This window comes from Podarcis bocagei, assembly GCF_964188305.1.
Source record: "Podarcis bocagei genome assembly, chromosome: 12".
NCBI classification, from domain to species: Eukaryota; Metazoa; Chordata; class Lepidosauria; order Squamata; family Lacertidae; genus Podarcis; species Podarcis bocagei.
In genome coordinates, this window is record NC_138137.1 from 3,134,053 (window position 1) to 3,149,960 (window position 15,908).

General features: G+C 42.5%; 1 protein-coding gene and 1 long non-coding RNA gene across 13 annotated transcripts in view; one reads left to right on the forward strand and one right to left on the reverse strand.

The window, feature by feature from the left end:
• Positions 1-15,908, forward strand: part of TPK1 (thiamin pyrophosphokinase 1) — a 448,208-nt gene that overhangs the window by 345,213 nt on the left and 87,087 nt on the right. For all 11 annotated transcript variants that reach the window (XM_081165242.1, XM_081165241.1, XM_081165247.1 and 8 more), the window contains one exon: positions 8,267-8,362. In XM_081165242.1, the coding sequence (XP_081021368.1) occupies positions 8,267-8,362 (96 nt within the window). The remainder of the gene's footprint in view (positions 1-8,266; positions 8,363-15,908) is intronic.
• LOC308570431 lies at positions 1,383-12,810 on the reverse strand. Of its 2 annotated transcripts, none has more exons than XR_014001173.1 (4): positions 12,501-12,810; positions 10,478-10,578; positions 2,943-3,232; positions 1,383-1,530 (listed from the first exon to the last, which is right to left on the reverse strand). It is a non-coding gene; the product is annotated as an uncharacterized lncRNA (long non-coding RNA). The 2 variants fall into 2 exon arrangements; XR_014001174.1 differs by lacking the exon at positions 12,501-12,810 and adding an exon at positions 11,707-12,470 and having other exon boundaries at positions 10,478-11,206.

Consider the following 15,908-nt stretch of genomic DNA (forward strand, 5'->3'; position numbering starts at 1 on the left):
CCTGTAACTTGGCTTCTCGCAATGAGGGAACCGCCAGAAGGCCCTCGGTGCTGGACCTCAGTGTCCGGGTAGAACGATGGAGGTGGAGACGCTCCTTCAGGTATACTGGACCGAGGCCGTTGGTTGGTTGGTTGGTTGGCTGCTTTAAAATGTGCTCACAATTACCCTGCTGAGCATGAAAGCACTCGTGTACATGAATTATGCCTCAGTATTGACCTCCCAGGCTTTTGTGAGAGAGGAACAGGAGAACGGTGCCAACATATAATATGGAGGTTTTTGGATTGGACTCCATGTCTAACAGCGGCTTGTAAAACACTTATTTATGTGGTCACTTGTGGTGAGCAGGAATCAGTAAGAGCAGCTCAGCTGTCAGGAATGGGCCAGCTCCTAGTGGAACTTTACAGCCGGCTGCAGAACAAAGAGGTTTAGATTATTATTATTATTATTATTTGACGCAGGCGGAACAGCGGCCAGTGCCCAGTGCGACTCCCTCGGACATTGAAATGCCGGTTGCCAAGAGAACAACTGAGAGCGGGCTGGAACACAGCCAAAGCTCTCAGGAAGCTCAAACAAGTGCAAACAGACACAGAGACAGTCTAGATCAGCGGTTCTCAACCTGTGGGTCCCCTGATGTTGTTGAACTACAACTCCTATCACCCCTAGCTAGCAAGGCCAGAGCTCAGGGATGATGGAGTTGTAGTCCAACAACATCTGGGGACCCACGAGTTGAGAACCTCTGGTCTAGAGGAACAGGAAGAGGTTGGAGCTGATCCAATAAGTCCAAAGAGTTGGCAAATGGGAGGGCCGCTGGACAGGAAGCAAAACAAGAGATGTAAGGTGCGAAAGTTCAATATCTTCTGCAGGAACCGGAAGGCGTCTTCAGAAGGGTCATTTTGAATGATAATGTCGGCAGCTTTGTTAGAGCCGCCCAGAGCTATCTGTTTGTTTTTGCAATAAATCCTCCTTTTTAATTACCTATGCTTACTGTGTTATCAAGCCGGAACCTGGACTCCTGACATCGACAGAGTGTAATTTCTTTCATGGGGGGGGGGCACCATTGTGTCACAAAAGCGAACGAAACATACATGTGGGAAAGTGGACTAGTAAAATTATTTGTCGGCTAATAATTTCTGTGGACTTATTTCCAAGATCAATGAAATGGTTTTATGTCAGTTCAGCTTTTCTGAGTGCTGAATGCCGCTGTATTCTGCCTACAGATACCAGATCAAATCTGCAAGGAAATGGATTTTAAAATGTCAGCTAGTGCCAAAGTAGTGAAGCAAAGAGTGCTGATGGCATTTTATATCTCTTATTTATAAACCAGTATCTGTAAACTGCTTACTTGTCTGGTACTCTGGAGCAAAAAAGAGAGAGGGAGACCCTGGGGGAAAACAGTCTTTATTTTTTAATCTAAGAGTAAAAGTGTGACCTCTTTGTCATTCTTCTAGTTCCAGCAGCTTATGTTGTTCCTGAAACACCAGCTGTCCTCTTGGTTTCATTCTTTCAAGAAAAGCTGTTATAGACAATGGGCTGTTGAGATTGAGAGCCTAGAGGTTAATTTCTTAGAAACAGCAAAAGATTGTATTTAAACAGTCACCCATATATTATAGATTCTCTCTGCAACTACAAAGACAGTGCTTTTCTTCCATAAGAGGGCACCTCATGTGGACAAGCAGAAGCACAGTAGTTGTTCCATCTGGTTCTTCCTTCTGCATGTTCCATGCATTCCATCCTGCTCTGGATGTAACGTTTGAGATGCAACAGTCGTGTGGATGTATGTATGATCTAGTTCTGTCCCAGGCCTGCACCACCTCTTCCTGGAGCCCTCAGCATCACCATGAGGAGTTACCTATATCAATTTGCCCTTCCCATGTGTCAGTAGAATTTGGGATGTTCCTGAAGCAGTGTGGTTGCAAAGCACGCAGAAGTGGCAGTCACGCTTGCCAGGCAATCAGTAACATGTGGACTTGCAAATCACAAATTCTCCCACAAGCAGTAGTTGTTATTTCAGTAACTGTTACCGAACACATTACATTTTCACACATAAACTCATGTACATGCACAGTCAACAAGTAGACTGAGGCCATATTTATATGTAAGAGAAAAATACTGTGTCATTCCTCAGTAACTTACCAAGGAATTTAGGTGACCCTGAGAATCTGAGAATTCTAATAAATATCCTGTGATCCCAACAGATAATTTCTGTATTTACTCAAATCTAATGCTCACCTTTTTTGGCCAAATAATGTTGCGAAAATTAAGGTGCGCATTAGATTCGATTGCACACTTACATTCGCCAGCAAATACTTTTTGGTTTCAAGGTTTTGAAAATTGAGGTGCACATTAGATTCAATGGCACATTAGACTCGAGTAAATACGGTATATTTGCAAGTCTGGATTTAGTTATCTTATCTGCTGGCAGATGATGCTTTACTTTTTGAATTTCTGGACCTATATTTTTTAAAGCTGTCGTCTTTTGTTTTATTAGCCTTTCCTGAGCTTTAAATGGTATGTTCAGACTCATAATATAGAGGGGCTCACTGGTGAGGACCTAATTTTCTTATCAGTCACTACAGTACAAGGTAAAAGTATGAAATGAATCATATATGGATAGAGCCACAAAGCCTTTAAAGAGACCTTGAAGTAGTGGGTGAAGGAAACTCTAAATCTAGCAACTGTGGTCCTTATTATAATTTATGACGCTATATAGGTATTTTGTATCCTTGAAACCTCATTGAATGGCGACTTTATATGGTGGACATACTTCACTATTCCTTACTCAGCTCTTTAGCAGCAGCTTAGGAACTGTTTGAGCACTGAATTAAGAGATGCGAACTTGTGTATTGCTCCATTTTAACATAATCTTGACACCTATAACTTAGTGCAGTATGTAAGGAGTCTTATTTTTTTAAAAAGAAAAGAAATACTTAAAACAAACGCACCAAGCTATAGGAAAATGATGTTTTTGTGCCCTCTGATTCAAGCATTCCATAATAGGTGAGCTATAGGTAGGGGGCTAAAATCAGCAAATGGTTCTATGCAGGGTGCTGAGCTTCCGAAACTTAGCTTGCTAAAAACCTTGGAAAGTCATGTGAGAGATGGAGCTTCACAAGCTTTCCTCCATTGTAGGTTGTCCTTTTCATCATGATGCCACGTTCAGGGTCAGTGTCCACCACCTCAGCCATTCGCTGGTCTCATTATGAGGCGGGACCTGGAAAGAAGCTCCCCTTTTCTATAGGAAAACAATGGCAATTATTGTCAATGATGGCAGCCTTTGGGAGTAGATTTGCTGCTCCTTTTCTTATAGTAAGGCACCAGCAGTTAATTTTCTTCATTTAAGACCTTTTGCTATTATTAATATTTATTGTGGAGGAAGTATAAAATAAGAGGACCAGAGTTAAGAAAGTGTATTTGATATGAACACCTTTGTTTATGCTACAATACAGTGGTATACAATACAGTGGATACAGTGGTACCTCGGGATGCGAACAGGATCCATTCCGGAGCCCTTTCGCATCCTGAATAGAACGTAAGACGCGACGGCGCATCTGCGGGGGTAGCGTTTTGCCGCTTCCGCGCATGTGCGTGACGTCAATTTGAGCATCTGTGCATGTGCAAGCGGCGAAACCTGGAAGTAACATGCTCCGTTACTTCCGGGTTGCCACGGAGTGCAACCCGAAAGCGCGCAACCTGAAGCACATTCAACCCAAGGTATGACTGTACACATCAAAGCATCATTTTATATGGCAATGCAGATCAGCTCATCATATTTATTTGTTTGTTTGTTGAATTTATATACTGCCCTATACCTGGAGGCATTAGCATTAGTAAAAAAGTTATATATACATTTACTTTTTTAAAAAAATTGCTTTTCTGGCCTTTTTTGTGAAATACTTAAAATCACAGTATGAAAATTAATTGTTTTGGCAATGTTGAATTCAGTATTTACCCTGGCCAAATCCACAACAAATTCCTGAGACACTGTAGTCCTCAAATGATTCTTAATTAACTTGAGTTTGCTAAACAGAATTTACTGTTGCTGGAATTGTTAGTAGTATCCATATGCTAACACAAACATTTGGAAACAGGTCACCACATCTGTACTCCCTTAACAAGTTTAATGGCTTCAACTGCATTTACAAAAATTGCTTCATGTACTGAGGGTAAATGTTGCATTTCTTTTCCAAAACCATCACGTTAAGGTCAGTAGGGTGTTGTTATGATAAATATAAAGCTTTTCTCTCCACATCACTTTTACATGTTGACAGAAGAGGAAGCGGGTGTGGGGAGTATTGTGGCATTATATGTTGTTGACTTCCATTTGTCAAACCGCTGTGTTAGATGCACCATAGTGACACACACACCCCTTGACCTCGCTGATGTGGTCCGAAGGAAAGCAGAGCAATGCATCTGGCACCAGCTTGGCTGCAGGAGTTGCCAGAAGGAGGCAGACAAGATGCCGTCCAACCATCTTAGGGCCCCCACTCCAGATTTTTGTAGGGTTTACTCCTTAGCCTTTCTTCTTCTGAAGATATCCCACAAGGCAGTGGAGGTAGAATCATAGAATCATAGAGTTGGAAGAGACCACAAGGGCCATCGAGTCCAACCCCCTGCCAAGCAGGAAACACCATCAGAGCACTCCTGACATGGTTGTCAAGCCTCTGCTTAAAGACCTCCAAAGTAGGAGACTCCACCACACTCCTTGGCAGCAAATTCCACTGTCAAACAGCTCTTACTGTCAGGAAGTTCTTCCTAATGTTTAGGTGGAATCTTCTTTCTTGTAGTTTGGATCCATTGCTCCGTGTCCGCTTCTCTGGAGCAGCAGAAAACAACCTTTCTCCCTCCTCTATGTGACATCCTTTTATATATTTGAACATGGTTATCATATCACCCCTTAACCTCCTCTTCTCCAGGCTAAACATGCCCAGCTCCCTTAGCCGTTCCTCATAAGGCCTCGTTTCCAGGCCTTTGACCATTTTGGTTGCCCTCCTCTGGACACGTTCCAGTTTGTCAGTGTCTTTCTTGAATTGTGGAGCCCAGAACTGGACACAGTACTCCAGGTGAGGTCTGACCAGAGCAGAATACAGTGGCACTATTACTTCCCTTGATCTAGATGCTATACTCCTATTGATGCAGCCCAGAATTGCATTGGCTTTTTTAGCTGCCGCATCACACTGTTGGCTCATGTCAAGTTTGTGGTCAACCAAGACTCCTAGATGCTTTTCACATGTACTGCTCTCAAGCCAGGTGTCACCCATCTTGTATTTGTGCCTCTCATTTTTTTTGCCCAAGTGCAATACTTTACATTTCTCCCTGTTAAAATTCATATTGTTTGTTTTGGCCCAGTTCTCTAATCTGTCAAGGTCGTTTTGAAGTGTGATCCTGTCCTCTGGGGTGTTAGCCACCCCTCCCAGTTTGGTGTCATCTGCAAATTTGATCAGGATGCCCTTGAGTCCATCATCCAAGTCGTTGATAAAGATGTTGAATAAGACCGGGCCCAAGACAGAACCCTGTGGCACCCCACTAGTCACTCTTCTCCAGGATGAAGAGGAACCATTGATGAGCACCCTTTGGGTTCGGTCAGTCAGCCAGTTACAAATCCACTGAGTGGTAGCATAGTCAAGTCCGCATTTTACCAGCTTCTTTACAAGAATATCATGGGGCACCTTGTCAAATGCCTTGCTGAATCAAGGTAGGCTACATCCACTGCGTTCCCTTCATCTACCAGGCTTGTAATTCTGTCAAAAAATGAGATCAGGTTAGTCTGAAATGACTTATTTTTCAGAAATCCATGCTGTCTATTGGTGATCACAGCATTCCTTTCTAGGTGCTCACAGACTGTTTGCTTAATGATCTGCTCCAGAATCTTCCCTGCTATTGATGTCAGACTGACTGGGCGGTAATTATTTGGGTCCTCTCTTTTCCCCTTTTTGAAAATAGGGACAACATTTGCCCTCCTCCAGTCTGCCGGGACTTCGCCTGTTCTCCAGGAATTCTCAAAGATGACTGCCAGTGGTTCTGAGATCACATCTGCCAGTTTAAGATCAGAGTTTCCTTCTCCTAGATGGGCCACCTTCCCAGGTTGGCAAGCCCTATCTGCCACTCACTTTTCTCCACAACACGCACAGAAACTGCCCTCTTGACCCACTATTGGTCTCATCCACCCAATCCACCAGAGCCTGTCTTCTCATGCAGGAGAAGTACCTCACTCACTGTCAGCTCATCTGCTTAGCCAACCAGTCAGTGAGACCCATCGGCCACCCTCATCTGGTTTAGCCGGACATTCAAAGTGTCCTGGTGCGTGGCCTCTGTTGCATGTTGACAGATTCTAGGAGCCACAGGTGAAACCTCAGTGCAGGGTGGGAACAAAAGGTGGAGAAACTACCCCAGAGGTACTACCCTTCCCCTAACACTCCATACACAAAACGTAAATGCTAGTCTTCACACAATATACATAAGCACACATCTTCTGAGGTCTCAGAAAATTTCTGGCTCCCCACCTCTGGCTCCCAGACCCCACTTTTGACCCCTGGCAGGAGTGTAAAATACCCTCTGCTCCCCTGTCTGCTGAGCCCTGTTTCATTGTTGTTGGCAGTCATTATTTTGCTCCTACAGGTGCACCATGCCATTTCTTCACAGACTAAAATCTGTGTCCCAGTCAGATAAAGAGAGGGAACAGGGTTGGCCCACCCATGAGGCAGCATTCACAGGCAGCGGGACCTTACAGGGGCAGTGCTCCTGCTGCTGGAGAAGCAGTGGCTTCTGCAAGATCTCACTGAACACTTGTGAGTTCTCATTGCTGCTGCTCACTTCTTCCATGGCAGAGGACAGCCAGCCCAGTGCCACCAGAGAAGCAAGGAGAAGCAGCTGCAGCTTCCAGAAGGATCATAGATCTCTCACGAGATCTTTGCATCACAGAATTGTAGAGTTGGAAGGGGCACATGCCCTTCTTAAATTTCAGCTTGTCTTTCACCTCCTTATGCAGTGGCACCACTTTATTTGTGTGCCTCCTACTTTTCTTTCTTGTTTGCACTGCCTGCCTTTGTGCCTTCAATATTTCACCTTTGAAAAACTCCCATCCATACTGGACTCTGAGTATTTCTGACCATGGGATCTCATCCAGTAGCACCTTAAGCTTTTTGAAATTGGCCTTCTTAAAGTCCAGATTGTAGGACTGACTATGCTCCGCTTTCCCTTGCCTCTGTATAGTGAAACTCAAGAGGACATCTTGCTGGATACGGGGAAGCAAGGCTTTGGTGGGTGAGGGCATCTTTCTGTTTCACCTCAGGCGGCAAAACAGGACAGACGATCCTGAGATTAAAAGAATGGTCGTTTATAGAATTCAGAAATCATTCCAGGGATCCATTATATATTTCCCTCTCTCTCACACACACACACTAATGGTGGACCTTGGCATCTCAAATTTTAGTAGTGCCCTCTGTAACACCAAAATCCAGCATTCCCCTGCTTCTCACTTTCCATTGGCTGCCATAGGTGCTACTGGATGAGATCCCATGGTCAGAAATACTCAGAGTCCAGTATGGATGGGAGTATGGATCCAGTATGGATCCAGCATTCCCCTGCTTCTCACTTTCCATTGGCTGCCATAGGTGCGGCGACCCAAAGGCTCTGCACCAATGTGACCACACCAATCGCGCTCTCCTAGATCACACACACAATGGTGTCAGATACCTTTCCTCAATTTCAGAGATTACATGAGAGTGATAATGAGGGTGAGCCCTGTCCCCTGATTCCCCTGGTGGCTGTGTTCAGCGTTCAGCATAAGAATGTTTACCATCCCTCTAATGCATGCCTTATCTTACAGCATCATACACAATGTTTATAAATATTGATTGCTTATGGAGTTAAGGTTAAGGTTATGAGGTTTCCAGTGGTGCTCCTGAATTTAAATTCATTGACTCTTGTACATCAATAACAACCAATTAATAAAAAAACCACATGCCTTCATTGGGTGGGTTTCATTGGGTTTGGTAGGTCACAAGTAGCAGAAACCTGCTTTCTGATGTCACAACAGCCACAGAATTAGAGACTTCATCATGAAAAATACATATTGAAATGTATTTGTAAAAGCTTGTCTCTAAATGGAGCTGGATTGAAGTCCGTATTTTGAAAAGAGTTCTTTCTATACCGAGACACAAGTATCAAAGCAGCAAAAAGCAAGGAAAACAGTTGTGCTTGATTCTGAAGTTGTGCTTGATCCTGAACACCTGCCCTTTTCTTTCTGCTGTTTTATTACCTCCCATAGGGGTGTGAACTCATAGAGACTCCAGATCAAGACTTAACAGACTTCACCAAGTGCCTTCAGATACTCCAGCGGAAGATAGAAAAGAACAACTTGCAGGTAACGGTAGCAACTCTTTAAATACACATTTTGTGACAGTGAATCTTTCTCCCAATGTTCACGGAATGGCATAGCCTTTCGAGAGTCTCTTGATGTTTTTCCAAGTCTAAGGCTCATTTATATTGTGTTAAGTCATGTTGTGTCATGTGGCTTGAGGTAGAAAGCAAAACAGACATCAGCTACCTAAAAAAGATTACTCTTTTTATTATTTATTTATAATATTTTATTAATACATTAAAATAAAAAATCTAATCTAAACAAAAACAAAACAAAGAAGAAGAGTTCTCACCTGGGAGCTTCCCTTTCTTTTCCCAACCTCCCATCCTGGGAGATCTTCCTTTCCCTGCCCCTCACACAGGGTCTTTCATCAACTCTCCATCACCTTCATCTGCAAGTTAACCCTTCCTTAAACCCTGAGTAGAGGACCGTAAATAATACAACAGACAAAGCACAAACAAAAACAAAACAAAAAATAAAAGGGAAAGAGAAGAAAAAGCTAAGAATATTAAAGGAAGTAATAACAATAAAACGTTAAAGAAAAAAGGAAGAAAAGGGGAATAAGTAAAAGGGACTGCTAACTATTTGTCAGTCAGTTCCTCAAAATAGTCAAATATTCAATCCAGAGTAATATCTAGCTGTTCCTCCATCTGCTATACAATGTTTTCCCAGTTTTCTTCAGTTTGGGCATCTCAAGTTCATTCTTTTTTCTTTCCAAACAAGAATTCCAAAAGAAGTTATCCAATACTTATTACAAGTCAGCCAGCAATAGTCTTCCTCCAACCCAACTTCATCTGCAATATTTTAAAAAATAAATCATTCTTTGTTCTTTATTCTCTCAAGAGCTTATTTGCTGGTGTTATGTAATAAGACAATGATCCATACTTGGTTACTTATTTTATAGTCATTAATTCACACCCAAATCCATTTCTTTCCAATCCCATTTCAGATTGGCCATGATTTTCTGTCATTTTTTAGAAAAATATGATTTCCATTCCTTCTCTTCCATTCTTTTTCCAAAAATGTTGCAAGAGACTTAGTTGCTGTTTCCTCTGAATTCAATCCAAACTGTACACAGAGACCTTTCTTTCTCAACCCTGTCTCTGCTGACACAGAATATTTCTTAATTTCTCCTTCAAGATCATAGCTCCAACATTATATGGTTCCTGTCCTTCAGACATCTGTGTAAAGCCATTCACTTGATGTGGCAGATCATCATTAGTGTTTTCCCCTGAAAGCTGTAAATCTTCTTCAGCCTCTGCTTCATCCAATACATTTCCATTGAACATTTTCTGTTTCCACTCTTAATTCCTTTTAATTGTTCATCAAATAATTGTTGTACAGCCCTTTAGTGGTGTCTCCCTTTAAGCCAGCCATTGAGTTGTATTTTCAATGAAAAAGATGGTTCTTGTGACAGAGAATGAAATTGGAAAGAATCATAGAATCATAGAGTTGGAAGAGACCACAAGGGCCATCGAGTCCAACCCCCTGCAGTAGAAAAGTGTAATGGTTGTGGGACCCTTTAGTTACCCTCACATAGCCTGAGTAAATGCATGTTCCAGGCATGTCAAAAAGGTGAAATTTCTTACTGTGTCCTGGAACTCTAATGCTATATTTATTTATTTATTTATTTCATAAAATTTATATATCACTTGATCATAAAAAACCCTCAAAGCAGTTTATGAAAAATAAAACAATAAAATCAAGCAAAATTCACAACTGTACTTTAAAACAAAATTCAAAATACTGAATCAGATTAAAATTACCTCAACCTTTAAAGCATCTGGGTGAGCTTGTCTAAACAAGAATGTTTTTTGCAGATGCCGAAAAGACTCCAGTGAAGATGCCTGCTTGATATCAATAGGCAGGGAGTTCTATAGTGTTGGCACTGCTACACTAAGCACTAAATCATGTTACTGTTGCTTTTTGGCCAAAAAAGCGCTGCCGCCCCCCAAGGCAGCTTACAAATAATGAACACCACAACTGCAAACAACAAACAATACCAAATGATAATATTTCCAAACAAAAACTTAACATTTCAAAAGTCTCAAAATGGCAAATACATTTGAAGAGCATTCACTCAACAAAAATGTTGAGAGAGCAAGAATAAGCACTTACGCAGAATCTCCTCTTTAAAAGCGCTCCAGTCATGGAAGTGGGACAATGAAGGTGGAAAATCTTGCCCTTGCTGGTTCTAGCAGTCTCTCCTCTGTAGATGGCTTTAAAAGGAAATTTGACAAATTTAGCTGGTACCAGAATCACCCTACCTGTGAAAAAGGGATGCAACAGGAATATGCAGAATCCTGATTAAAAAGCAGACTCACCCAATTTGATCCATATGGATCATGTCGTGGATCAGATCACGGGCCTATATTAGAACCTGCGGTCCTGCAGATCCGTTTGTGTGGCAGTCCAAGGCCTGCAGGGTCATCTCTATCCCTTAAAAATATCCTTTTGAAAAAGCCCAGAAAAGGTTGTCTGTCTCCACAGCCTGGAGCAGCTATTGCACACACCTCCAATTGCAATAAAGCGAATCCCCCTGGGAGCAACAGGACTTGGTGATGTTCCATTGCTCTCAGAAGAATCCAACAGAAAGAAGCATGTCTGTTCCCAGGCTGTGGGTGGCTGGGTGACATATTTTGGAGCTTTTTAAAAAGGACCCCAACAGCCTTCAGACTGCCTCAAGGGATCTGCAAAACTTTGCAGCCCAATCTTCACTATACATTTAAACCCCTTTCAACAGTCATGGCTTCCCCCAGAGCTTCCTGGGAACTGTAGTTTCTAAGGGTGCTGAAAGTTGTTAGGAAACTTCTTATTTCAGTGTGGTATAACGGTTAGAGTGTCAGCCTATGGCAGGGGTCAGCAACCCGCGGCTCCGGAGCCGCATGTGGCTCTTTTACACCTTTGCCGCGGCTCCGGGGTGGATACTAGCGAGGGGAGGAGGCGCATTGTGCGCCCCGACACTCCCCACTGTGGTGGGCGCTGTACTGGCTGTGACGTTGCATGGGGGCGGTGTGTGCGTTAGTCACGCACCGTCCTGACGTCACCTTCCCGCCCGCCCGCTACATTGTAAGGGGCATGTACGCTGGTCACTGCATTGAAAGGGGGCATGTACGCTGGTCACTGTTTTGAAGGGGAGTGAAGAACACACACACAAAAAAGGTAACTTGTTAATTTAATGTTTATTTCTATGAGGAGGAGTAATTCTGAGGGGTCAAACAAAGAAATAATTAAAAAGTGACAAAAAAGTTATTTTTATAATGACGAGTTTTGCAGCCCCCAGGTTTTTTTTCTTTGGAAACGGGTCCAAGTGGCTCTTTTTGTCTTAAAGGTTGCAGACCCCTGGCCTATGGGAAGACCACAGAAGGGACAAAAAGCAGTAGCCCTCTCACACCGTTGTTGCTCAGCGACTGACGCTGACAGTTTGGAATGGATGGACCCAGTGAAGTCCAGTCAGGCCAGTTTCCAAAACACTCTCCCAGTCTCCTCAGAACAAACTCTTCAGTCCCCCATGACAACTCACAGGGACAAAAAGGGCCGTGCTGCAGATATGCTCCACAGGATCACACGTGATCATAGCAGACCCTCATTTAAAGACAGGAGGCTCACCCTTAATTCTGACTTTATCTACTGGTTCTTCCATTCATTTTGCACTATATTACAGAATCAAATAGTCAAATCACAGGGCTTTATGCCACAGAGCAAAGGTTTAGAAGAGAATTTTTTTAATTGCCTCCATTAAAATCCTCCCTGGGAGCAATTGGCAGAGTTTTCATTTTTTGTTTCTCTGCTCCCTTGGCAGTTCTGGACTGGAATGCCGTTCTTTTCACTTTGGTTACAAAGCCTGCAGAATCTCATTGGGCCTAAATAAAGGTTGATGAGGCTTTTCGTGGTATGTTGCTTTACAGACAAAAGTCAACTTAGTCTAAATTTAGAGCTTTGGCTGGGGTGGGGGAATCTTTGGTGACAGTCAAAGCCTCTGACGTTATACAAAAGATTCAGATGTATTCCAAGTCACAAGTATATTTTCATGCAGCTTTGCTAAGAAATAACGAAATGCTAGAACCACAGGACATCTTATAAAATAGTTCATTTTAAACTTGCTGCATTTTATATAACAAAAGGTAAATACTTGTCTTACGTGCAGGAGTCCTCCATTTAGTTGATCCCATCTTTCCTTGTTGGTGAAAGCTTTCAAGAATAAATCAGTTAAGGCTTAATTCCCAAGTCTTTCTTTGTATTGTTTCTATTGCATTCATACATACATTTTAGGCTCTGGTTTTTTGTTTGTACGGTAATTCTTCCTTCAATCTTACACGCCCCCCATACACACACACACACACACACACACACACACACACACACACACCCTTACAGAAACTGAGGCTTGCACTTATATTAGACTTACTTCCATTGCTTTCTGTGGCAAAAATTTACTATTCTTTAATTTTCTCTCTCTACATTGTTCTACAATTGCAGTACAGTTCCGTAAAAGAATTGTATGTGTGTACAGGGGTTTTAAGGAGGACGCGGGTGGTGCTGTGGGTAAAACCTCAGCGCCTAGGGCTTGCCGATCGCATGGTCGGTGGTTCGAATCCCCGTGGCGGGGTGAGCTCCCATGGTTCGGTCCCATCTCCTGCCCACCTAGCAGTTCGAAAGCACAATTAAGTGCAAGTAGATAAATAGGTACCGCTTTCTAGAGGGAAGGTAAACGGCGTTCCGTGTGCTGCTCTGATGCCGGTTCGCCGGAGCAGCTTCGTCACGCTGGCCACGTGACCCGGAAGTGTCTGCGGACAGCGCTGGCTCCCGGCCTCTAGAGTGAGATGAGTGCACAACCCTAGAGTCTGTCAAGACTGGCCCCTACGGGCAGGGGTACCTTTACCTTTACCTTTTACAGGGGTTTAAGTGTCAAACTCTTTATACACATACTCCGTGTTAGAAACTGAAATATGAAAACTAGGAGCTAAATGGCACCTTAAACCTAGGTTATGGGTGCAACAACGGAATGTCTCAGTGTGATTTTTTATAACAAGAATACAAAGCTGAAAATGAATGAACTGCAGCTAAAATATTATGTTCATAATATTATTTTTCACATGGTCTAGTCCTTCCCCCTAATATTTTTTAAGAGGGTCTCTTCTCCAATATTCAGAGAGTAGCTAGAGGTGGGGAAACAGAAAAAAGTCCTCCTTTCCTTCCACTCTGCAGTTTTAATCTGAAATATTAGGTGCTGTATTGTGCCCAGAGCTCAGAAACTGCTCGCGCTAATGAAATTCCCTGTCGCAAAATGTGCCTAGAACAATGGGAGTTTTGAACACTGCACTCACTGATTCCAAATAAAGTGTTGGCCGTAGGTAACTTAGTGCCCAATTCTGGGGCTTTAGCCATCATATATCCTTCACTCTTGAGTTTCATTACATTTAGTAATTTATAAGTTCGCTAGTGAAGTTCTCCTTTCTTCTTCCTATGTGAGGTATTAATTTTAATCAATTGTTCCCTTATATCTTTATCAATTATTATGTCCACCTTAGTTATTCCTAGTCTCCCATTGTGTCTTGCGGCACTGTTGACTTGGTGTCACTCTAGAGAGATCTCTCCTTTTTGTTATCCAGCTCCTCTGATTACAGCTGTAAAATTCTATTGCCATTACTTTCAATCCCAGGAGGGGGGTTGCCTGGCGCCCCGCCAAACCTTGGCAAGTTCTCAAAGTCCAATCCATCCTCCCCTCAGTCAAGGAAAAAATAAGAATTAACTCTGTCGAGATTCCAAGTCTTTTAAAAATTATTCCATACTATTATGTTTTCCTCACACAGCTCCGTTTGTCATTGTAATCCATATCTATACTCCCGTCTTCCTTCAACTTCACTTGCTATATGGAAAAAATAATAATGACATTCTCCCTTGCTGAATCATTTATGTAAAAAAGGATTTATAATGAAGCCATTGGCTCCCCCCCAACACATACTGTCTTTTAGATCAAATGAAGTCATATTTCCTAAATGCCTGCAAGAAGAGATGAGTCCTTACTTGGCATGGAAAGGATGTTGATGATTGGGCCAGGCATATCTCACAGGGGAGAGCATTCCACAAGTGGGAAACCATGACTGGAAAGGGATCTCTCGCTCATCACCACCCTCCAAACTTCCCTCAGAGGGAGCACCTGGAATACAGCCTCAGATCAAGATTGAAGGGTCCAGCTAGCTTTACACGAAACCATATTAGGACAAGTTATATTCCATTTATGGGGCAGGGAAGTTCTCTAAATTATCATAAATAAATATCAAATTTCAATATCTAAGAAAATTGCACATTACAAAACACCACAGTGAGCAGCTAAACAGGGTTTCCTCTAAAGCATCAGAATAAAACATTGTGCATGAAGATCACCTACAAAAATACTATGAACATTTCATATTTTAAACAAATACCCATTAAAGCATCAGAATAAAACATTACAAATTGAGATCAGTTGCAAAAGACACCGAGTAAAAAGTCCACTTATTTAAATAACACAATTAACAACCAAGCAAAAGAAAAGTAAACACACTGTCAACATATGACCAATGAACCATACAGTTAAGCAAGCCAATCCAATTAAGTTCCCAATCCCCTGTAGAACAACAAACACAACTTAATCTAACTACTGCTAAAAGTGCCTTCCATTCAGTTTCACTCCAGCACACTCTTACATAGTCAACACACAACGTAAATACAATAAACAATACTCTTAAACTTCACTCTCCTGGTACACACAGTATCCATACTCTGCAACCACTCTCATAATTCAGGGCTCATCCAGACTTGCTTTGTCCCACCACTTTCCCCCAGGGAAACCCTGTCCTTACGGCTGAATCAGAGCAAACATCAGTCGGGTTTTCTCCAGCTTGACTTTCACTCCTATTTATTGCTAAAGAGCGGTTTTCTGGGGGAAAGTGGTGGGGCAAGGGCAAAACTGCAGGACAAACAAAAAAGCGCTTGGACACATGGCTTCTAGGCACAGAACAAGCACAAGCCCGGATGAGCCCATAGTCTTAAATTCTTACTCAACAGCCTACTCTCACGTATACGCCGTGAAATCCTGATAAAGCCGGACAAATGCTGATGAACAAAGGCCGCAGCAATATACAAACATTCTTATCAGGTTTCTCCCTTTGCATCTCACTGAGTGGGTGCGGGAGGGATCTACCCCCAATAGTGGGCTCTCATCTCAGGGGTATCAAAACCTGCTTCTCCAACTTTATGACAAGCAGGCAATCACACTTAAGCCTTATGTATCTGTGTTTAAATGGTAACATCCTTAGGTCGGAACCTGTCAAAACTGATTTTGTAAAGCACCATGTGCATAGATGGTGCTGTGTTATATTACCGTGTTAATTGTAAGAATAAGAAATGCATAATTGGTATCTGGAGGAATTTTTTGATAATATTGTGTACACCTCTGTGTGCTCTGCAGTATATCTCATGCAGAAATCGTACATTGAACCTCCCTGCAGGATTGCCACCAGTTGAACACTAAGCCACTCAGTCTCAAGAGGTGAAAGTGTCTCAC